Source organism: Delphinapterus leucas, chromosome 14, assembly GCF_059928025.1.
Source record: "Delphinapterus leucas isolate spDelLeu-1000000601 "Yukka" chromosome 14, BTC_Dleu_Yukka2, whole genome shotgun sequence".
Lineage (NCBI taxonomy): Eukaryota > Metazoa > Chordata > Mammalia > Artiodactyla > Monodontidae > Delphinapterus > Delphinapterus leucas.
In genome coordinates this window covers 37,979,837-38,001,236 of record NC_143142.1, presented here as the reverse complement: position 1 = coordinate 38,001,236, position 21,400 = coordinate 37,979,837, and the positions used below count along the sequence as shown (strand labels likewise).

The following is a 21,400-nucleotide window of genomic DNA, read 5'->3' as shown; positions in this document are numbered from 1 at the left end:
GCTGCTGTTATCCACATTGGGTGTGTGTTTGCCAGAAATATCAGGGCTGCTGGAACTCCAGAACTTACAAGAGCATGCTTTTGTGTAGTCTAAATTACCTTGACTGTATAAGAACTCAAGTTAGAGGATATAACTTCATTATCCATTGGTAGCCAAAAGATAACATGATTAGCGATCAGGAAACTTTCTCTGATTTTTTCCCCCCAAGTTTTAGGAAGCATTCCTAGCAAAAATCCACTAAATTGGATCATAATAATGCTAATTATAAATCAGCCCTTCAAGGGAAAAAAGAGAAGATTGCATTTTCGCTTAAATAGAATTGATATATAACATTATTTATTAATTTTAACAGCTATATTTTTAAGATTAAAAATAATAATAATGAATAAAAACTACCATCGGCTGAGAATACAAGAAAACTACAACTAATCTGAAAGAACCTATTGGAAAATTTGGTTCACTTATTAGTGTTGTAACTGACCTGTCCTATTTGTCTGTCTTATAGTCTAGTTCAAAATGACTGAGGTGATGAAATTTCCACCACTCCAAGTAGAAAACTGTAGCAATACTGCTGAGAAAACTAACTCTCAGTTTACACAAGACCAAAGAAATACAAATCAAAACAAAGGGATACAATTTTACACTGATCAAATTAGTCACAATAATATAAATGTTTAAAATTACATAAATAAAATTACATAAGCACACGCATTGCTGTTGTGTATAATTTATGTAATCCTCCTGGAAAGTAATTTTGAAATTACAAAAATTTCCTAATTAAAAACAGAGCTAACATTTACATGTGTTTTCATGCATTACTGCTTTTTATCTTAACCTTGTAGAGAGCTATTACTATACCCACTTTACAGATTAGAAACCTCTAAGAAAATAAGTTACTTGCCCAATACTACCCATAAGTGATGGAGCTATGTTTGGACACTGAACCTTTAATTTTAGAGCTCACCTATACTGCCTCTCTAGGGAAATAATTTGAAGTTCGTTTTTTTTTTTTAATTTATAGAAGAAGAATAAGAAAGTCTCATTCATGTGGGTGGCCATTATATTTTTTTAAAAAACTGGAAAATCATAAAATAGAGAAGGAGTTAAGTAAATCATGATACAATAAACTAATTGCAAACAATACAAAGTAAATTATGGAAAAATGTTTATAAAAAAATCAGAGTAAAAATGTGCCTGCAATATGGTAAGACATCTGTAAAAATACATATTCATATGGTAAGGGTGGGAAGGAAGATGCAAAAAACAAAAACTATTCCATTTTAGAAGAACTTCATTACTAGTACTAGTACTTAATTTTCTTTTGTTTTTGTTAGTTTTGTCAATCAAGATTTCTCTAAGCACCCTTACAAATCTACCATTCTAGTTCATATTTCTTATCACCCCAATCAAACAATTCCTAAAACTCCATTATAATTTATTTATATTACTGACATTCAAACTAATTACATAATATTGTTTATTATTGACTCAGAATCTTCAAAGTATGAGATCTCCTTCTTTAACATGAATGATTTTTGTAACCACCACTTACGGTGTAAGTTTGAAATCCCTTAACTGAGATCATATAAAGTGATTAAAATCACCTAATTGTTTTTACTTTCATAACCTTGAAATCACTCCTCAGCTCTCAGCACCCATCCAGGAATCATTAGTTTCAGGTGTTTTAGAGATTAGAAAAGTTTCCTGCTAAGAACATGATCTCTAAGTGAATACTTATAAAGTAACTAAAATAGCTTAGCTATAAGGATTATTCATTTTCTAAATACTTGTAGAATCACTAATTAAATTATGTAAAGTCCCTTTGAAGTAGGTCAATGAACTTTATTTCCACATTACCAAAAAGAAAAGTAAGAGTTTGGTAAGAATAATCTCCCTAAAAATGGCACCGTGAGCTGTGAAGAAAATTCACTCTCCTTAGCCATACAAGGTGATGCACAGAGGGCCATTCAGGGTTTGGCCTCTATCAGTAACATAAACAGACATTTTGTGGGAAAGTAAAGTAGCTGTTCTCCAATGATATCAATCTCATAAGAGCAGAAATGTTGTTTAAACATCTCTGACTTCCTCTTTATGAATCTACCATTTAGGATTTTTTTTTTTTTGTCACTCCACTGTCTAATACCCACAGATCCAACTGGTTTATCCTTAGCCAATCTTAGGACACCTACAGAACTACCATTTTACCAAAAATCACAGAATTTTGGAGTCGGAAGGACACTCAGAAGCCACATGGTTCAATTCCTTTATTTAACTGGGGTAGGAAACAAAAGCATTTCTTAGAAAGTTACTTCATTTAGCTAGTTTATGGCAAATTCAGGCCTGGAACTAAGAGATGTGACCAAATGTCTTAAACTTGGCCTTCTTATTTCTCCCATACCATTGAAATTTTTATATTATCTCATGTCAATGGGAGTATTCATATATCCTTTCAATGTCTTCAGATGTGCACAGCACTGGATAGAATAAACTACAGTTCTCATTCTCTACTTCCTAAAGAGCTCCAAAATGGAAGAAAAATCCAACAAAGGTTAAAAAAAACCAAGTGTAGAGAAACTGGTGATGGAGGGAGGGGGGGATAACAGTTTAATAGTTCTGCTTTGCACTGAATACTTGTTCTAAGATTTTTAAGCACTCTGATAAGTGCCTTAGGCTAAATAAAAGGATCTAATATCATCAGGAGTGGATATCAAATTAAGAGCCATCACCACTGAGACACAGTTCAGTCTTACATATTCAGTTCCCTTCATCCTCTATTTCCACAATGTAATTCCATTCTAATAGAAGGCTTATGGAAGGATATACAATTGAGGAGAGTGGTTGCCTCTGGGGAGGAGGAGGACTAGGGCATTGGGAGTACGGGTCTCTGAGACAGAGGGCAAACTTTACACTGCTGTTTGCAATTTCTACCCTATGCATATAACTTTCCGATATTCATTAATTAAAACTTGCCCTTTAAACACGTGCCTACATGCACGTAATTCTAGTACTATTTTTAATAAAACAATTTAAATTTTTTCTCCATTTTAAGTTTTCAGTATTGCAATTTGTAAAACTACATAGAAATATTCTGAAAGAAAAGGAAGCAACACAGTCACAAAACTCAAAGAGAATTCCAGGATTTAAAGTTTTTTTGTTTTTTTTTAATGTTCAGAGGAAAGAGAGGTTTCTAAGGGCGGCATTTAATTCAAAAACCTTTTTCGGACAAGCTCTTCCCCATATTTAAATGGCTAGATTTTAACATGAGACTTAAGCGGGTTTTCCCACCTCAAGGGCGAGGTGGAGAGGGGACTCTTAAGGGGTGAAAAACAGAAATTAAAATGTGGTTTCTATCTTTTTAACAGGAGACAGAAGGCCGCGGTGGGGATACGGACCTTGAAACAGTCACGTTCCTTGAGGAAAGGAGAGGATCGAGGAGTTTCTCCGGGATCCGGGCTCCGTCGCCTCTGCGGGAGGCAGCAGCTGTCCCCAAGCAGATGAATCGGGTTCTGGACCCGACTTGGGCTCTGTTTAACTGAGAAGCCCCGCGAACTGCATCTGTACCTATCGCTTCTTTTCACGGAGCTCGGAAGAGGGACTGAGGGAATTGATTAACAAACCGCCTCATCATCACCCTCCCCGGCCAGGGCACACACCGCACCTCGCTGTCTACTCGTGTCAGGGTCAGCTGTCAACACAACCCTTTGTGTCTCATTCAGCACAAGAGTGGTCGTCCTCACTCACTCACGAAAAAGGGAAATGATGGCCGGAAGACACGCGCGCGCGCTCGTGACCAAGTGACATTTGGTGTGGAGCAAAGCAGCCCAGGGACCCTGAGCAAACGCCCAGCCACCGCTGGACGCTCTCAACTTTGCCCCTCTGAGCTCTCTCCATCCTCCCGCGTCACCTCCGCGCCTCCCTACCCACCGTTCCCCCGCCTGGGCCACCCCCCTCAGCAGCCCTCACGCTGGGGGAGCCGGTCCCGGGCGCTCCCCGCCGCGCCGCTGCCTCCCTCAGCCCCCTCTCGGGCTCCCTCGCTCCCGCCACAAAGGCGGCGCCGAGAGCCGAGGTGACAGGCCTTTGGCCTCCGGGCGCGGACCGCACGGGCTGGGTCTCCTCAGGCGGCTGACGCGAGGGTTCGGGTCCGGGGCTGGCACGGGCGCCCGCCCTCGCCACACAAACGCACCGGCGCTCACACCCCCGCTCCGCCTTCCGATCCCTCCAGAAAAAGTCAGCCGCTGCGCCTCCCCGCGCAGGCAGGGTGTCCACAGCCCGCCAAAGGGCAGCCCCTGCCGGGCAGAGGCGTGCACTCGCGCCCGGCGAGCGACCTCTCACCTCCCCGCCTCCCCGCGCCCAGAGTCCCCGCAGCCGCTCACCTGGCCCTGGCAGCGCGCGAGGGCAGAGGACCGGGGGTGGCCCTCGCCTCGGCGGGGCTCGTCTCCCCACCCCCAGTCCGGGTCGCAGCGCCGCGCTCCGCTCGCTTCGCCGCCCTCCTCCGAGGTGCTAGCGCCGCCGGTGGCTGGCGTCTCTCTGGCAGGCAAGCTGGCCGCGCGCTCAGTTCCCCGGGGCGGAGCGAGGCGGCGGCCGCCGCGGCCGGAGGCGGATTCCTCAGGTGGTGCCCCTCCCGCTTCCCTAGAAGCTCCCCGGCGGGGACCCCCGCGCCCCCTCCCCCCCCGCCCCGCCTCTCGGTCTTCCGCCGCCTCGGCGCCCGCGAGGGCCCTTCAGGGCTCCCTGGCCCTCCGGGAGTGGAGTGGGCGCACGGTTCCCTGCTCACCCTCCGGGAACGCCCCCACCCCCACCCCGTGTGGAGCCCGCAGCCCAGTGTGTTCGCGCCTCCATTTCCAAACTCCGCGGCACCAGTGATGCGTGTGGCCACTGAAGGGCGTGGAGGGCGCGGGTGTGTGGAGGGGGTCTTCTGGGAAGGAGGCCTGCCCCCCGGGGCGGCTGACTCGCGCAGCCAAGAAGAAAAATGATTTTCTCGCCGACTCCACCTTCATTCACAGAGTGCTCTCGCCTCATTGCGCGATTGCTTTCTCTGTCCTCTGGACGGCGGCGAAAGGGCCCTAAGGGTGAACTCGGTCTGGGCGATGGTGGGTCAAAACCCCTTGGCCTTTTGCATGAAGGGGAGTGGGGGGGTGGGGCGGGGGCAGGATGGGGACAAAACCACACCGACCCGGGAGCTCCGGCCAGAACCGCCTGGGCGCCTCCTGAACGAGCACGCCCTCCGGCCCGCCGACCCCGGCCGGGCGCTCACGGAGGCTGCCTGCTCGTGGTGGCTTGCCCCGAGCCTGCCGGGACGAGAAGGCTCTTCCGCCCGCAGGGCAGCCACTAACCGCGGGCCCAGGGCCTTGACGGCCGCGGCGGGAGCAAACGTTCTCCAGAGATGCTGAGGCCCGATAGTGACAGATGTGTCTCCACTTTTCACAGCTGGTGGGTTTTGTTACTAGAGCTGTAGCTCCATTTTTTTTTAAACTGTCGTTGTTGCCAGAGATGGGCGACTAGACTCCTTTACTGATGGCCCACACCCTGGAAGAAGCAGGTCCATGCTGGATGTGGTGGAAGAGTCTAGGTTAAGAAAAGTTGATCAATTTGTAGTGCCTTTGGGGCCCGTATAGACCCTGGTCAGCTGGTTCCTGGCAGTGGGGATGCTACAGCCGTGCCCGGCCCCGAGCAGGTTGGTTATCAGTCTGTTGTTTCGGTATCATTGTCAATTATCGTTTAAAGACAACTTCAATTAAAGTGGATCTCATATGATCCCTAAGTCAGTGGGTTTTGTTTGCTCGTGTTGCTCTTTTTTTTTTTAAGAACCGAAATGCATTTTTTCCCTGTTTCTCTTTTGGTCAATACAGACGGAATTGACTCTGACTGGAAGTCCAGAATCACCAGAAGATAACTCAAGGCATAGTTCAGTTGTGACTTGCAAAAAGTAAGCGATTTGTTTGTGATCTGGATTGTCTTCTCTCCCTCCTCCACTGGGAACACATGCCCAACTGCCATCTTTTTTTTTAATCGTTTTGTTCCTTATGGGGATAAGGAGCAGAAATGTTTTTTGCTTTGTTTTACAATTGAATCCCTATTGTCCAGTCTTTTAAAACACATAGGAACACTTTTATGTGCCACGAGGGCAGGAACCATGTCTTTCTCAGTCATGGCTGTATTGCCACAGTCCTGGATCTTGCACACAACAGAGGCTTACTGAATGAGATCAATGTGGTTCTTAAATAACTACAACACAGAAAGGTGCAGCTGATTAAGAGTATAGCTCAGGTATCCAAAAGGAATCAAATGTCAAACTCAACTGGAAAACCAGTCATACATGTGGAAAAGATAGTAAGTAGAAACTTGAGATTTCAAGTTCACCTCCATGAATAAAAACTAAGTTCATGAGAGGTTAAAGCGGGTGAGAATCTTTTGAAAAACCCAGTCTGCCACACGGTCTGTAGAGTTGAGGAGGGGAACACCTTCCATTTTAAAGAAAAGGGAACTGGGAACAATGAGCAGCCTTTACATAAAACCACAGTGCAGTTTTCTGTTAGTTTAGTTCAAGGACCATTCATTGAGCGCCAAACACACTAGACTCTGAAGATGTGAAGGTAAATTTGGCACAGTTGCTCAAGGACCTTAGACTAATATTACAGAACTCTGGTATTCATTCAACAAATATTTATTGAGCACCTACTGTGAGCCAGATGGCGAAGCTAGAACTGGTGATTCATCAGTAAACAAAACAAGTCCCTAACAAGGTTAAAAGTTAGTGATGGGGCTTCCCTGGTGGCGCAGTGGTTGAGAGTCCGCCTGCCGGTGCAGGGCACATGGGTTCGTGCCCCGGTCTGGGAAGATCCCACATGCCGCGGAGCAACTGGGCCCGTGAGCCGTGGCCGCTGAGCCTGCGCGTCCGGAGCCTGTGCTCCACAACGGGAGAGGCCACAACAGTGAGAGGCCCGCGTACCGCAAAAAAAAAAAAAGTTAGTGATGGTTATCTATCTATATTCTGGTGTTTGAAAACGTTTCAGTGTCTCCTTCATTAGATAACAAACTCCCTTGCCTTGAATTTATTTGTGTATATGTCTTGTCTCCTTTTTGACGTTTATGTATCCCTCATCATGCCCAATAGACTTCTGTGATTATAAAATGTGACAGAATTAAGTGTAAACACTTCAGAGTTAGGCCCCATAGTTTTGAATCCTGGCTCCAAGACTTACCTATTATATAACCTTGACCAAGTTACTGGACTCCATCTCAGTGTCCCCATTTGTAGAGTAGCATCACGATAGCACATACCTCAGGCAGTAGCTGTGCGGATTGAGACAATGCATAGTGCCTAGCAGACTATAAAATGTTAACTGCTATCATCTGCGAATCCCTCCTCTTCTCCATAACAATGATTCCCAAATGCTTCTCACAGATACACTGCATTAGAACCATGTTCAGTGAAAAATATGACTCAGAGCAGTCAGGGTCCATATAAATGATGGAATCCTTCTGAGTGATTATTGGGAAGATCCTCCGTCTCAGTGATGGGGGAAGTTCTATGATTACATCCTGGTTCTGCTCTCAAGAATGAATACCCTTTTGCATTAATTTCTGTGACCCTTGGCTCAACACTCTGGAAGTCTCTTCCTTGTTCATTTTCCTCTATGGCCACATCTGAAGTGGTTATTGGGAGACTTCACAGTTTTCACAGCCCTCCTTGGAGACTTCACAGTTTTCACAGCCCATTTCCTGTTGGTTCAAGTTCGGGGTCCTGAGAGTTCATTTACAGTTAGTTTTTTTTTAATTGGGTTTGCGATTCGGCCATACAATTCCCTCATACACTTAGTAGACTTCATATTTATTTGCTTCCATTGAGTTCTGTGTGCCAATAGTCCCATGTAAAGTTCTTTCCTGGGCATAGTTTCCAATAATTAATTTCTTTGCTTCCTCACCCTGTTCCTTTCTCTCTCAGCTTAAGGTTTGAGACTTGGTGGCTCAGCATCCTGTGTACCATCATAACCATTATCTTCTATGAGGAAGGGAGATACTATTTTCCTACTCAAAGCCAATTCACTGGTTTCACTACTGAATACCAACCTCCACCCTGCCACCATGATCCTCAGAGGGTAAGACTCACTATGGGGACTTGAGCAGTGGTCTCTCCAATTCCAGATGGGATGTCAGTTATCCATGCTGAATGATCTAGATCTCCACTTATAAATATGAGCAGATAAAAAATATCACTAATCCTAAAGAGAAGATCCACCATTTGAAAGAAGAGGACCAAATCAGAGCAGCTATCACTCACTAAAATGGAATTAATGCAGGAAATAGGAGAAAACTTTTTTTTAAAATCCTGTTCATGTTCTTAACTGAAATTTAAAGAGCAACAAGGGCAGGTCGTGAAAGTGGAGCATCTGAGAACCAGAATGTCCTTGGATGTTAAAAAATAGATGAATATTTAAGTTAAAAAGATTATAGAAGTTAACAGAAAAATAGATGCTGCTGAAAACTGATTTAGTGAATTATAAGACCATATCAAAGAGTCCTTCCAGAGTGCAGCACTAAAAGATAAAGAAATAGAAATTGTGAAAGAAAATATTTTAGAGATATTAAAAATAGACCCAGGAGATCTAATATTTATATGTTGGAAGTTTTAAAAGCAAAAATGGAATATTATATATTACAGTACTTATTTTGTAGTATACCAATACCTATTCATATTCGTATACTACAAAATACAAATAGGTATTTGTAGACTATAAAACATTAAAAGAAATTAAAGGAGACCTAAATAAATGGAAACACATTCTGTGTTGTTGGAGTTAAAGAGTTAATATTGGTATGGTGGTAGTACTCCCCATATTGATCTACGGATTCAGCACAATCCCTATCAAAATTCCAAAACTGCTTTTTTCTTTCTTGAAGAAATTGACAAGCCGCCCCTATCATTCATATGGAAATGCAAGGGACTCAGGTAGCCAAAACAATCTATTTTTAAAGATAAAAAAATTCAGACTACACTTCCCGATTTCAAACTTTATTACAAAGCTATAGTAATCAAGATAGTGTGGTACTGGCACAAGGATAGACATATAGATCAAAGGAATAGAATTAAGAGTCCAGAAATAAGCCCATGCATCTATGGTCAACTGATTTTCAGCAAGGGTGTCAAAATAATGCAATGGCAAAAGAATAGTCTTTTCAACAAACAGTGCTGGGACAACTGGATATCCACATGCAAAAGAATGAATTTGGACATCTGCCTTACAGCAGATACAAAAATTAAAATGGATCTTAGATCTAAATGTAAGAGCTGAAACAATAAAACTCTTTTCATAGAATTCTTTGACATTAGGTTAGGTAATTGTTTCTTAACATGACACCAAAAGCACAAGCAACAAAGGAAAAACTAGATAAATTGATTCATAAAATTAAAAACTGTCTTATGTGCATCAAAGGACAGTATCAAGAAAGTGAAAAGATAACCCACAGTATGGGAGAAAATATTTGCAAATCACATATCTGATAAGGACCTATTATCTATAATATATAAAGAACTCTTACAATTCAACAATAAAAAGACAAATAATCCAAATGAAAAATAGTCAAAGGATTTGAATAGACATTTCTCCAGAGAAGATATACAAATGGCCAATAATCACACAAAAAGGTGTGTAACATAATTAGCTACTAGGGAAATATAAATCAAAACCACAATGACAAAAAAAAAACCCACAATGATATACCACTTTATACCCACTAGGATGGCTATTATTTTTTTAAAAAAAATTAACAGGAGACATACAATGGAATACTATTTAGCTTTAAAAAGGAAGAAAATTCTGACACATACAATGTGCATGAACCTGAAGACATTATGCTAATTGTAGTAAACCAGTCACAAAAGGACAAATACTGTTTGATTCCACGGATGTGAGATACCTAGAGTAGTCAAATTCCTAGAGACAGAAAGTAGAATGAACAGTGGTTCGTTTGGGGATGAGGAGCCTGAAGAGGGCAGGAGGTGATGGGGAGTTATTGTTTAATGGGTATGGTTAGGGTTAGGGTTAAGGTTAAAGTTTCAGTTTGGGAAGATGAAAAAAGTTCTAGAGATGGATGGTGGTGATGAATGCACAAAAATGTGAATATACTTAATTCCACTAAACTGTACCCTTAAAAATTGTTGAAATGGTAAATATCATGTTATGTATAGTTAACCATAATAATAAAAAAAGAGACTGTAAAAAAATTTTAAGCTGTAATAACAAATGTTAGCAAAGCTATAATAACAAATGGAGCACTTATACATTGCTGATAGGAATGTAAAACAGTGTAGCACTGTGGAAAACAGTTTGGCATTTCATCAAAACAGAGTTATAATATGATCCAATAATTCCACTCCTAGATATATGCCCCAGAGAATTTAAAACATATATTCACACAAAAGCTCATACATGAATGTTCATAGCAGCATTATCCATAGCAGCCAAAAAGTAGACACAATGCAAATGTCCATCAACCAATGAATGGATAATTCAAGTGTGGTCTATCCATACAATGGAATATTATTCAGTAATTTTTTAAAAATGAAGTACTGATACATGCTCCAAAATGGATGAACCTTCAAAACATGCTAAGTAAAATAAGCCAGACATTAAAGGTCACACATTATATGATTCCATTTATATGAGATATCTAGAATAGGCAAATCCACAGAGATAGGAGGTAGATTAGTGGTTATCTAGGCTAACGTTTGGAGGGAAATGGAGAGTAAGTGCTAATGGGTACAGGTTTCTTTTTTGGGTGATGAAAATACTCTAAGACTGATTGTGGTGATGGTTGCACAACTCTGTGAATATACTCAAAACCACTGGATAGTACACTTTAAAAGGGTAAATTTTACTGTATGTAAATTATATCTCAGTTTTTAAAATGGAATGCATAAAGGAGAAACAGTATTAATACAAATAATAGAAGAAAAATATCCTGAGATAAATATAAATTTGTGCATTCAGTTTGAAAGGGCAAGATTATTTCAAAAAGAACCATATTTACACATATCCTTGTGAAGTTTCTAATTTTGAATATAAAGAATAAAATTCTAGGGAGTTCCCTGGCAGTCCAGTGGTTAGAACTCTGCACTTTCTCTGCCGTGGGCCCAGGTTCAATCCCTGGTGAGGGAACTAAGGTCCTGCAAGCCATGTGGTGCAGACAAAAAATAAGGATAAAATTCTATGGTATTTCAGACCTCCCATTAAAGGGTATATATAAAGAAAAATAATCAGGTCATCATCTGAGATCTCTACATTACATGAAGAAATATTTATGGGACTATGTTCTGAATGAAAACTATATCAATTTGAATTCAAAAACTATAGCACAGTTGCCTCCCAAGCAACTCTTCTCCCACTGGGCAGCAGTTTAATGAACATTACAATTTCCTTCCCCTCACCCCACCCTAGTGATTGGATCAGGGATGGACAATAATATAGGTCTGAACCAATGAATACATGGCATTTCCTTGCCACTGAGTTTGGTTAGTGTTACTCTCATTAAAGTGAAGGGCAATGCTTTATTCAATGATTAAGGAAAAACAATTCTCCCTTCTTAGCTGTGTATCCTGAATTGCTACAACCATCCTGATACAATGAGGGAAGCTAACACAAGGAAGAGAGCAGATTTAAGAAAATCAAAAATCGAGTTGGAGCCCTCAACAAACTGTGTTTGCAACTTGCCTCTGAACTCTGTTAAATGAGACAAAATGCCATTTTTTTAAAAATTAAGTTTCTTTGTGATGCCTTTGATGTTGCTTGCAATTAAATAAAGACTCAGTAAAAGGGAAGATAGGGTATACAAAAAATACCAGAGAGTAAAAACCCAGAGAAATATAATTATTGATAATGTTTTTATAAAATCTAATGTAAATATTAAGACAGGGTAATTACATAGGAAAGCAAAAATTAAAATAGCAAAAATAATGTAGAATTTAAATTCCAGTTTATTTCATAAAATGTAGGAGGTATGAGTTCCTGGAGAGAGGATTATAACTGTTAAAAGTCTTATCATGTTTGGGGAAGAGAACAGGGCATAAAGAATAATCACTTTTTTTCTTGATATTTATACGCATATTCAATTTTTTTTAATTTAAAAGTAATGGCCACAATTGAAAGTTGTAGAACTTTCAAATAATTTGAGGGAAAAAACATACAAAGAAAACTTCACCAGAACCACAACAGTCAGGAAAAGAGGTGAAAACAATAAAGAATAATAAAGAGAAAACAAGATGTATGAATACATTCTTAGCATTAATAACAATAAACTCAGTGAGCTAAATTTCCCTATTAAAAGACAAAAATCTCTGAGTGAAAAAAAAAGAAAATTTAACTGTATTCTCCTTATGAATTGTACCTGAAATAAAATGACACAGAAAGATTGAAAATAAATAGATGGACAATAAAGTTACAAGCAAAAGCAGGGAAAAAAGTAGCAATATAAAATCAAAGTGAAATTCATGATTAAAAAGTAAATAGAACAATAAAACCAATTGACTTGGAAGGATAGCAGACATTTACTGTACACTCACTATATGTCAAGCACTCAGCTGAGGATTTTCTACAGTGATCCTTACGACACTACACAGTGACTGTGGTTAACACTTCCATTTTGCAGATGAGGAACTAGGCTTTAGAGAGATTAGGTGTTTTCAGTGTCTGACACACAGTGATAGACATGGAACTCAAACCCTAATCTGCTAATTCCAAAGTGTAAATTTATAGCACCAAAATATTTAAATAAATAACTAGTGGAAATAAAAGAAGAATGTATTTTTAAAAATTTAACCCATTTCTCTAAGAAATGGACAGATCTCATAGACCAAAAATAAATAGAAAAGAGAGGATTTGGGGGACTTCCCTGGCAGCCCAGTGGTTAAGACTCTGTGCTTCCACTGCATGGGGCACAGGTTCAATCTCCGATCAGGGAACTAAGATCCTGCATGCCGTGCAGTGTAGCCAAAAGTTAAAAAAAAAAAAAAAAAAGAGAGAGAGAGGATTTGGATAATGCAAGAAAACACATATATAGTACATAGAGTTAAACCATGGCGTATGCATCTTTTCTAAAGTCTAAGAATATATACAAATACTAAAATACTTTAAGCCACAAAGAAACTCTTATCAAATTCTGATGAATGGAAATCTAGGGCCTAGGCCATAGTTTTTGACCCTAAAATTGGAAAGCTATACATTAATTATAAAAGAGATAACTAATATAAAACTACTTGATGATTAAGAAATCTTTCTAAATAAAAATAAATCTAATATGCAATTACAGATTAGTTTAAAATTATGAAGAGTGAGAACACACACATTAAAAACCTAGGGGTGGGCTTCCCTGGTGGCACAGTGGTTGAGAGTCCACCTGCCGTTGTAGGGGACACGGGTTCGTGCCCCAGTCTGGGAAGATCCCACATGCCGCGGAGTGGCTGGGCCCGTGAGCCATGGCCGCTGAGCCTGCGCATCCGGAGCCTGTGCTCCACAACGGGAGAGGCCACAACAGTGAGAGGCCCGCATACCGCAAAAAAACCCCTAGGGGTTCATGACATTAGATTTGGCAATAATTTCTTGGATGTGACACCAAAAACATAGGTAACAAAAGTAAAAATAGAAAAAAATGACTACATCAAAATTTAAAACTGTGCATCAAAGGACACAATCAACAGAGTAAAAAGGCAACCCACGGAATGAGGGAAAATACTTGCAAATCGTATATCTGATAAGGAGCTGATATACAGACTATATAAAGAGCTAATACAACTCAACAACAGCAACAAACCCAACCCAATCAAAAAATGGGCCAAGGATTTGAATAGATATTTCTCCAAAGACATATACATGTCCAACAAGCACATTAAAAGATGATCAACAGGAACCAATCATCAGAGGAGTGTAAATAAAAACCACAAAGAGATATCACCTTACACCCATTTAGGATGGCTACTGACAACAACAACAAACCAGAAAATAATTAGCATTGGCAAGGATGTAGAGCAATTGGAACCCTACTGCATTGCTGGTGGGAATATAAAATTGTGAAACCACTATGGAAAACAGTATAGCAAATCACAAAAAATTAAAAATAGAATTAGCATGGTATCCAACAATTCTACTTCTGGGTACATACGCAAAAGAATTGAAAGCAGAGTCTCAAAGAGATATTTATACACCCATCATTCATAGCAGCATTATTCACAATAGTCAAAAGGTGGAAGTAAAAAAAAAAAGGTGGAAGTAACCCAAGTGTCCATCAACAAATGAATGGACAAACAAAATATGCTACATACATACAATAGACTTATTTAGCCTTAAAAAGGAAGGAAATTCTGACACATGCTACAACATGGATGAACCTTGAGACTATTATGCTAACTGGCTTTTAAACTCTAGGATATGTTATCCTTTCCTCCTTACATGTTTGAATCTCTTTGTAGACACTTTTTATATAAAGATCCTGATATCTGTGATTTCTTTGAAACCATATAGAACTAGTTGTTGGAATTTCTTACATTTCCTTCAATAGGTTTTCTGAGAAATCAGATACATGATTTGCAAGTATTTTCCCTTATTCTGTAGGTTGCCTTTTTACTCTGTTGATTGTGTCCTTTGATGCACAGAAGTTTTAAATTTTGATGTAGTCATTTTTTTCTATTTTTACTTTTGTTGCCTATGTTTTTTGGTTTTTTTTTGCGGTACGTGGGCCTCTCAGTGTTGTGGCCTCTCCCGTTGCAGAGCACAAGCTCAGCGGCCATGGCTCACGGGCCCAGCCGCTCCGCGGCATATGGGATCTTCCCGGAGTGGGGCACGAACCCGCGTCCCCTGCAACGGCAGGCGGACTCTCAACCACTGCACCACCAGGGAAGCCCCTTGTTGCCTATGTTTTTGGTGTCATATCCAAGAAATTATTGCCAAATCTAATGTCATGAACCCCTGAGAAATTGGGTTTTTCTTTCTACCTTTTTGCTTATGTTTCTTTCTTCCTTTTCATTTATTTATTTATTACTTCCCAGCTTTTTTTAATACACACACATGTTCCATGCTGATATTTTCTTATCATTGCTTGTCTTTGTTTGAAGTTACCTTTGTTTGCTGAAGAACAGTGCAGAGTGGAATAATTAGGAAAAGTTTTTTAAAAATTGATTAATTTTTTAAAAAAGATAAAATGAATTTGGACAGTCCCAGCTGTTTGGATTTTTTGTTGTTTTTAACACACTCTCACCAAATTTGATATGTCCTTTTCCCACAGGCATGTCTCCTTTTAGCTTTTGACCTTTAAGAAGATAGTGTTATGCACAGTGAAGCTTCTGTATCACAGGCTATTTTCCCTGTGATCTAGACATAAGTTCCTCCTCTCCTTCCATCTTCTGACAGTCTCCCTTGGCCTAGAGACTAGGTTGTTAATGACAAAAATGACATGTTTATGGAATATTAGCCATAAAAAAATGAAATAATGCCATTTGCAGCAACATGGATGGACCTAGAGATTATCATACTAAATGAAGTCAGACAAAGACAAATACCATATGATTTCACTTATATGTGGAAACTAAAATATGATACAAAAGAACTTATTTACAAAACAGAAACAGACTCACAGACATAGAAAACAAACTTATGGTTACCAAACTTAAGGGAAAGAGGGGAGAGATAAATTAAGAATTTGGGATTAACAGATACACATTATGATATATAAAATAAATAAACAAGGGCCTACTGTAGAGCACAGGGAACTATATTCAATATCTTGTAAAAGAATCTGATAAAGAATAGATATATGTGTATATATATATATATATATATAACTGAATCACTGTTGTACACCTGAAACATTATAAATCACCTATATTTCAGTTTTTTTAAAATGACATGCTTACATTACTTATTCAGCTCCACTCCCCTCAGATGTTCTGTGACATATAATTTGGTTTCTATAGAAACAGTCTCAGCTTTTACTGAAGTCCGGTCCACATTCTGTTAAAAGCATCTTGTAGCACTATAAAACTCTTAGAGGAAAACATAGGAAGAATACTCTTTGACATAAATCACAGCAAGATATTTTTTGATCCACCTCCTAGAGTAATGGAAATAAAAACAAAAATAAACAAATGGGACCTAATGAAACTTAAAAGCTTTTGCACAGCAAAGGAAACCATAAACAAGACAAAAAGACAACCCTCAGAATAGGAGAAAATATTTGCAAATGAATCAACTGACAAAGGAATAATCTCCAAAATATATAAACAGCTCATGCAGCTCAATATTAAAAAAACAAACAACCCAATCCAAAAATGGGCAGAAGACCTAAATAGACATTTCTCCAAAGAAGACATACAGATGGCCAAGAAGCACTTGAAAAACTGCTCAACATCACTAATTATTAGAGAAATGCAAATCAAAACTACAATGAGGTATCACCTCACACCATTTAGAATGGGCATCATCAGAAAATCTACAAACAACAAATGCTGAAGAGGGTGTGGAGAAAAGGGAACCCTCTTGCACTGCTGGTGGGAATGTAAATTGATCCAGCCACTATGGAGAACAGTATGGAGGTTCCTTAAAGAACTAAAAATAGAATTACCATATGACCCAGCAATCCCACTAATGGGCATATACCGAGGGAAAGCTGTAATTCAAAAAGACACATGCACCCCAATGTTCATTGCAGCACTATTTACAATAGCCAGGTCATGGAAGCAACCTAAATGCCCAATGACAGACAAATGGATAAAGAAGATGTGGTACATATATACAATGGAATATTATTCAGCCATAAAAAGGAACAAAATTTCGTCATTTGTAGAGACGTGGATGGATCTAGAGACTGTCATACTGAGTGAATTAAGTCAGAAAGAGAAAAACAAATATCGTATATTAACGCATATATGTGGAACCTAAAAAATGGTACAGATGAACTGGTTTGCAGGGCAGAAATTGAGACACAGATATAGAGAACAAACGTATGGACACCAAGGGGGGAAAGTGGCAGGGGGTGGGGCTTGTGGTGTGATGAATTGGGAGATTGGGATTGACATGTATACACTGATGTGTATAAAATGGATGACTAATAAGAAAAATAAATAAACATTTAATAAAAGCATCTTGTAAACAACAGGATCTTACTATATAGCACAGGGAACAATATTCAATGTCTTGTAATAACCTATAATGGAAAAGAATCTGAAAAAGGATATATATATATATCAGATATATATATATATATATATCCGAATCACTTTGTTGTACCCTAGAAACTAACACAACACTGTAAACCAACTATATTTGAATTAAAAAAAAAAAATCTTGAACATGTTTTCAAGTCCCTGACCGTCTCACCCAGAGCATGAGGAGGCTCCTATTGAACTCTTAAGCACCCTCTTTCTCATGGCCCCCAGCTTTAACAGCATTTGGCAAGCACATTTCATAATGTGTGGCTTGGGATCGTGACTGTGATGTTTAGTTTATGTGTCAACCTAGCTAGGCTAGAGTACCCAGTTACTTAATCAAACACTAAGTGTTGCTGTGAAGGTATTTTGCAGATGTAGTTAACATCTACAGTCAATTTACTTTAAGTTAAGGAGATTACTCTTGATAATAAGGATGGGCCTCATCAAATCAGTTGAAAGGCCCTAAGAGCAAAACTGAGGTTTACCTAAAGAAGAAATTCTGCCTCAAAATGGCAGCAGTAGCTCCTCCCTGAGAGTTTTCAGCTTGCTGGTCTACCCTATAGATTTCAGACTTGCTGGCTCCCACAATCACATAAATTAATTTCTTGAAATATGTATGTCTGTGTTGAAAGTACCTTTCTCAATTTTGCATCCTGTATTTTCACTCTCTTTATGGTGTCTTTTGATGAGCAGAAGTTCTTAATTTGAACTTGTGTTTATCAATCTTTTACTTCTCATAGTTTAAATCTTTCCCTATTCCAAAGTCTTAAAGACATTTCCCTACATTTTAGAAAAAAATTTTAAGCTTTTCCTTTCACATTTAATTTCTTACTCCAGATAAAATTAAATTCTTTACAAATATGAAGTAAGACTCCAATTTTATTTTTTCCATATGGATAACCAATAATCTCATCACCATTTATTGAATAGTGTTTTCCTCCACTGATCTGAATTTCCTACATTGCTTATCACACTTCCATATATGTGACAAATTTTTCCCTGTGTTTTCTACTATCCTGTCATTTTAAACCTAACATTCTACCATTGACTTCTCATGTGCTCACACACTATTTAAATCCTTTAGATCTGTCTCATATCATCAATTAACAAAGACTTGCCATCCTCTAATTGCCGTATCCAATAGCCTTCTCTTAGTTCCCATTCTTTTCAACTTCAAGGCAGTACTTAAAACATTTCACTATTTCTTCCCTCTTAACACTGTCTTCTACTTTTTTTAAAAATTGATCTGTTATTTTCTTGGTTTTATTTTTACTATTCCTTGCCTGGCTCTTAGATAACTCTTTGATAACTCCTCTGAAATTTCTCTCTACATTTATTTCTTTGATAATTTCATCCACTTTCATATCTTCTATCATCACCTCTTTTCTAGCTCATCTACTCTCTTCAGAGGGAGGTCCACATCTCTAACGGGTGGTTAGATGTTTGCCACTTTCTTAAACTCAACATAGGGCCTTGAACTCAAGATGTCAAAAGCTGACTTTAATCCCTCTTCTCAAGCCTAACTCTCTTGATTATACATTTTTCACTGACATGACCATCTTGCTGGCCAAATCAGGTTCAAAAGTCATAGTTATAAGTTAGTTTCTTCACATTCCCTTCTCTACCACCTTCAACCAGTGGGCAAATACTACATATTCTTTCTCAACCATGTTTGTGCCAAGAAATCCTCACTTTTCCTTTTCAACTTTCTCCTTCTAGTTCAGAACTGTGAGGGGATCCCCAGGATGAGTCAGATGCCCAGTGATTTGAGTATCATTCAATTTGGAGGTCATCAGAAATGAGTAATCAAAAATACAGAGTAAAGTAAGTCAGATAGAGAAAAACAAATACCATATGGTAACACATATATATGGAATCTAAAGAAAAAATATGGTTATGAAGAACCTAGGGGCAGGACAGGAATAAAGACAGAGACAGAGAATGGACTTGAGGACACGGGGAGGGGGAGGGGTAAGCTGGGACGAAGTGAGAGAGTGGCATGGACTTATATATACTACCAAAATAGATAGCTAGTGGGAAGCAGCCGCATAGCACAGGGAGATCAGCTCCGTGCTTTGTGACTGCCTAGAGGGGTGGGACAGGGAGTGTGGGAGGGAGATGCAAGAGGGAGGAGATATGGGGATATATGTATATGTATAGCTGATTCACTTTGTTATAAAGCAGAAACTAACACACCATTGTAAAGCAATTATACTCCAATACAGATGTTAAAAAATAAAAAATTTTAAAAAAAAATACAGAGACTAACTGAAAACTAACATTCTACCCTGGTGGGATTTTTTAAAACTCCTTTCTGTTTTACTATTAAATTGGTTTTGAATCAGTCTATTTCTCTCCATCTTCCTGTACCCATCCCAGTCTAGCAGTCAGCAGCATCCTTCTCCTGGACCATTCCATCAGAAGTTTGGCTAGCTTTGCATTCACTCAGGCCTGCCTGCAATCCAGTCTTCTCCACAGAAACCAGAGTGGTGTTTAAAAATAAAAATCTACACATATCCCTCCCCTGTTTAAAAAATATATGTATGACAATTTTTACATAGTGCTCAAGATAGGCTAGACACTCTTCTAAGCTCTTTTAACTAATTTAATTGATACAACTTAATGTGTTGAGTACTATTATTATCGTCATTTTATATAAAAGGAAACTGAGGAACAAATAGGCTAAAAGATTTTTCCCTGGTATCACTGTCAATATGTGGTATATCTAAGATACATGAACCCAGGCAATCTGTTTCCAGAGTCTACTGTGCCTCTAAGAACATTTTGATGGCTTCTCTTTGTCCTTAAGAAAAGATGCAAAATTAGCCTGTTGGGATCTTAAGGCTTAAATGTTAAAGGAGAAGAGATTTGACCATCTACCTTCAGGAATAAAACACTGCAGAGGGAGGTTGTTATGGGTTGAATTTTGTCCTCCCAAAATTAATATTTTGAAGTTCTAACACCTGTACCTCAGAATGTGACCTTGTTTGGAAATAGGGTCATTGTAGATGCGATTAGTTAAGATGAGGTCAGACTGAAGTGGGGTGGGCCACTTCAATAAGACTGAAGTTCTTATAAAAAAGGAAATTTGGACACAGACGTGCACACAGGGAGAACACCATGTGAAGATAAAGGCAAGATTGGGGAAGACATCTACAAGTCATAGAACACTAAAAATTGTCAGCAAACCGTCAGAAGCCAGGAGAGAGGCATAGAACAGATTTTCCCTAACAGCCCTCAGAAGGAGCAAGCCTGCTGACACCTTGATCTTGGGCTTCCAGTCTCCAAAACTATGACACAATACATTTCTGTTGTTTAAGCCACCCAATTTGTGTTACTTTGTTATGGCAGCCTGAGCAAATTAATACAGAGGTTTCTCAAGAGGATTCATATTTACAACTATCTCAGGCATGAAGTCATAATTAAGGCTGTTAAAAACTTTAAGGAATTTCTCTCTTTCCTTTTTCTTGTTTTTCATCAATACAATTATTTTGAGGTATAATTGACATTATATTAGTTTCAAGTAATGATTGAAACGTAATGACAACATAATGATTCAATATTTGTATATATTGTGAAATGATCACCACAGTAAGTCTAGTTAACATATGTCACCACATATAGTTACAGAAATTTTTCTTGTGAAGAGAACTTTTAAGATCTAGTCTCTTAGCAACTTTCAAATATGCAATACAGTATTATTAACTATAGTTGCCATACTGTACATTATAGCCACATTTATTTTATAACTGGAAGTTGGTACCTTTTGACTCCCTTCACCCATTTCATCCACTCCCTAAACCCCCGCCGTGGCAACCACCAATCTGTTTTCTGTATCCATGAGCTTGTTCTTTTGGTTTTTGAGGTGGTTTTTTGTTGTTGTTGTTTTGGTTTTGTATTTATTTATTTATTTATTGGCTGCGCCACACGGCTTGCAGAATCTTAGTTCCCTGATGGGAGATTGAACCCATGGCCCCCGCAATGGAAGCACAGAGTTGTAATCCCTGGACCACCAGGGAATTCCCTTGGTTCTGTTTTTAGATTCCACATAGAAGTGAGATCGTATGGTATTTGTCTTTCTCTGTCTGACTTATTCCATTTAGCGTAATGCCCTCAAGGTCCATCCCTGTTGTTACGAATGGCAAGATTTCCTTCTTTTGGCTGAATAATATTCCATTTTATATAAATATAGATCACATTTTCGTAATC

The 21,400-nt window shown here is 39.1% G+C and overlaps 1 protein-coding gene across 1 annotated transcript; it reads left to right on the top strand.

The window, feature by feature from the left end:
* Positions 1-3,615: 3,615 nt before the first annotated feature.
* On the top strand, positions 3,616-4,860 carry LOC149747607 (uncharacterized; the record flags this gene model as incomplete). Its single annotated transcript, XM_089894253.1, is given in 3 exon segments — positions 3,616-3,748; positions 3,751-3,941; positions 3,943-4,860. Coding segments are annotated over 3 exon segments (1,242 nt in total), but the record flags the coding sequence as incomplete, so codon positions are not given.
* Between the last annotated feature and the right edge of the window lie 16,540 nt (positions 4,861-21,400).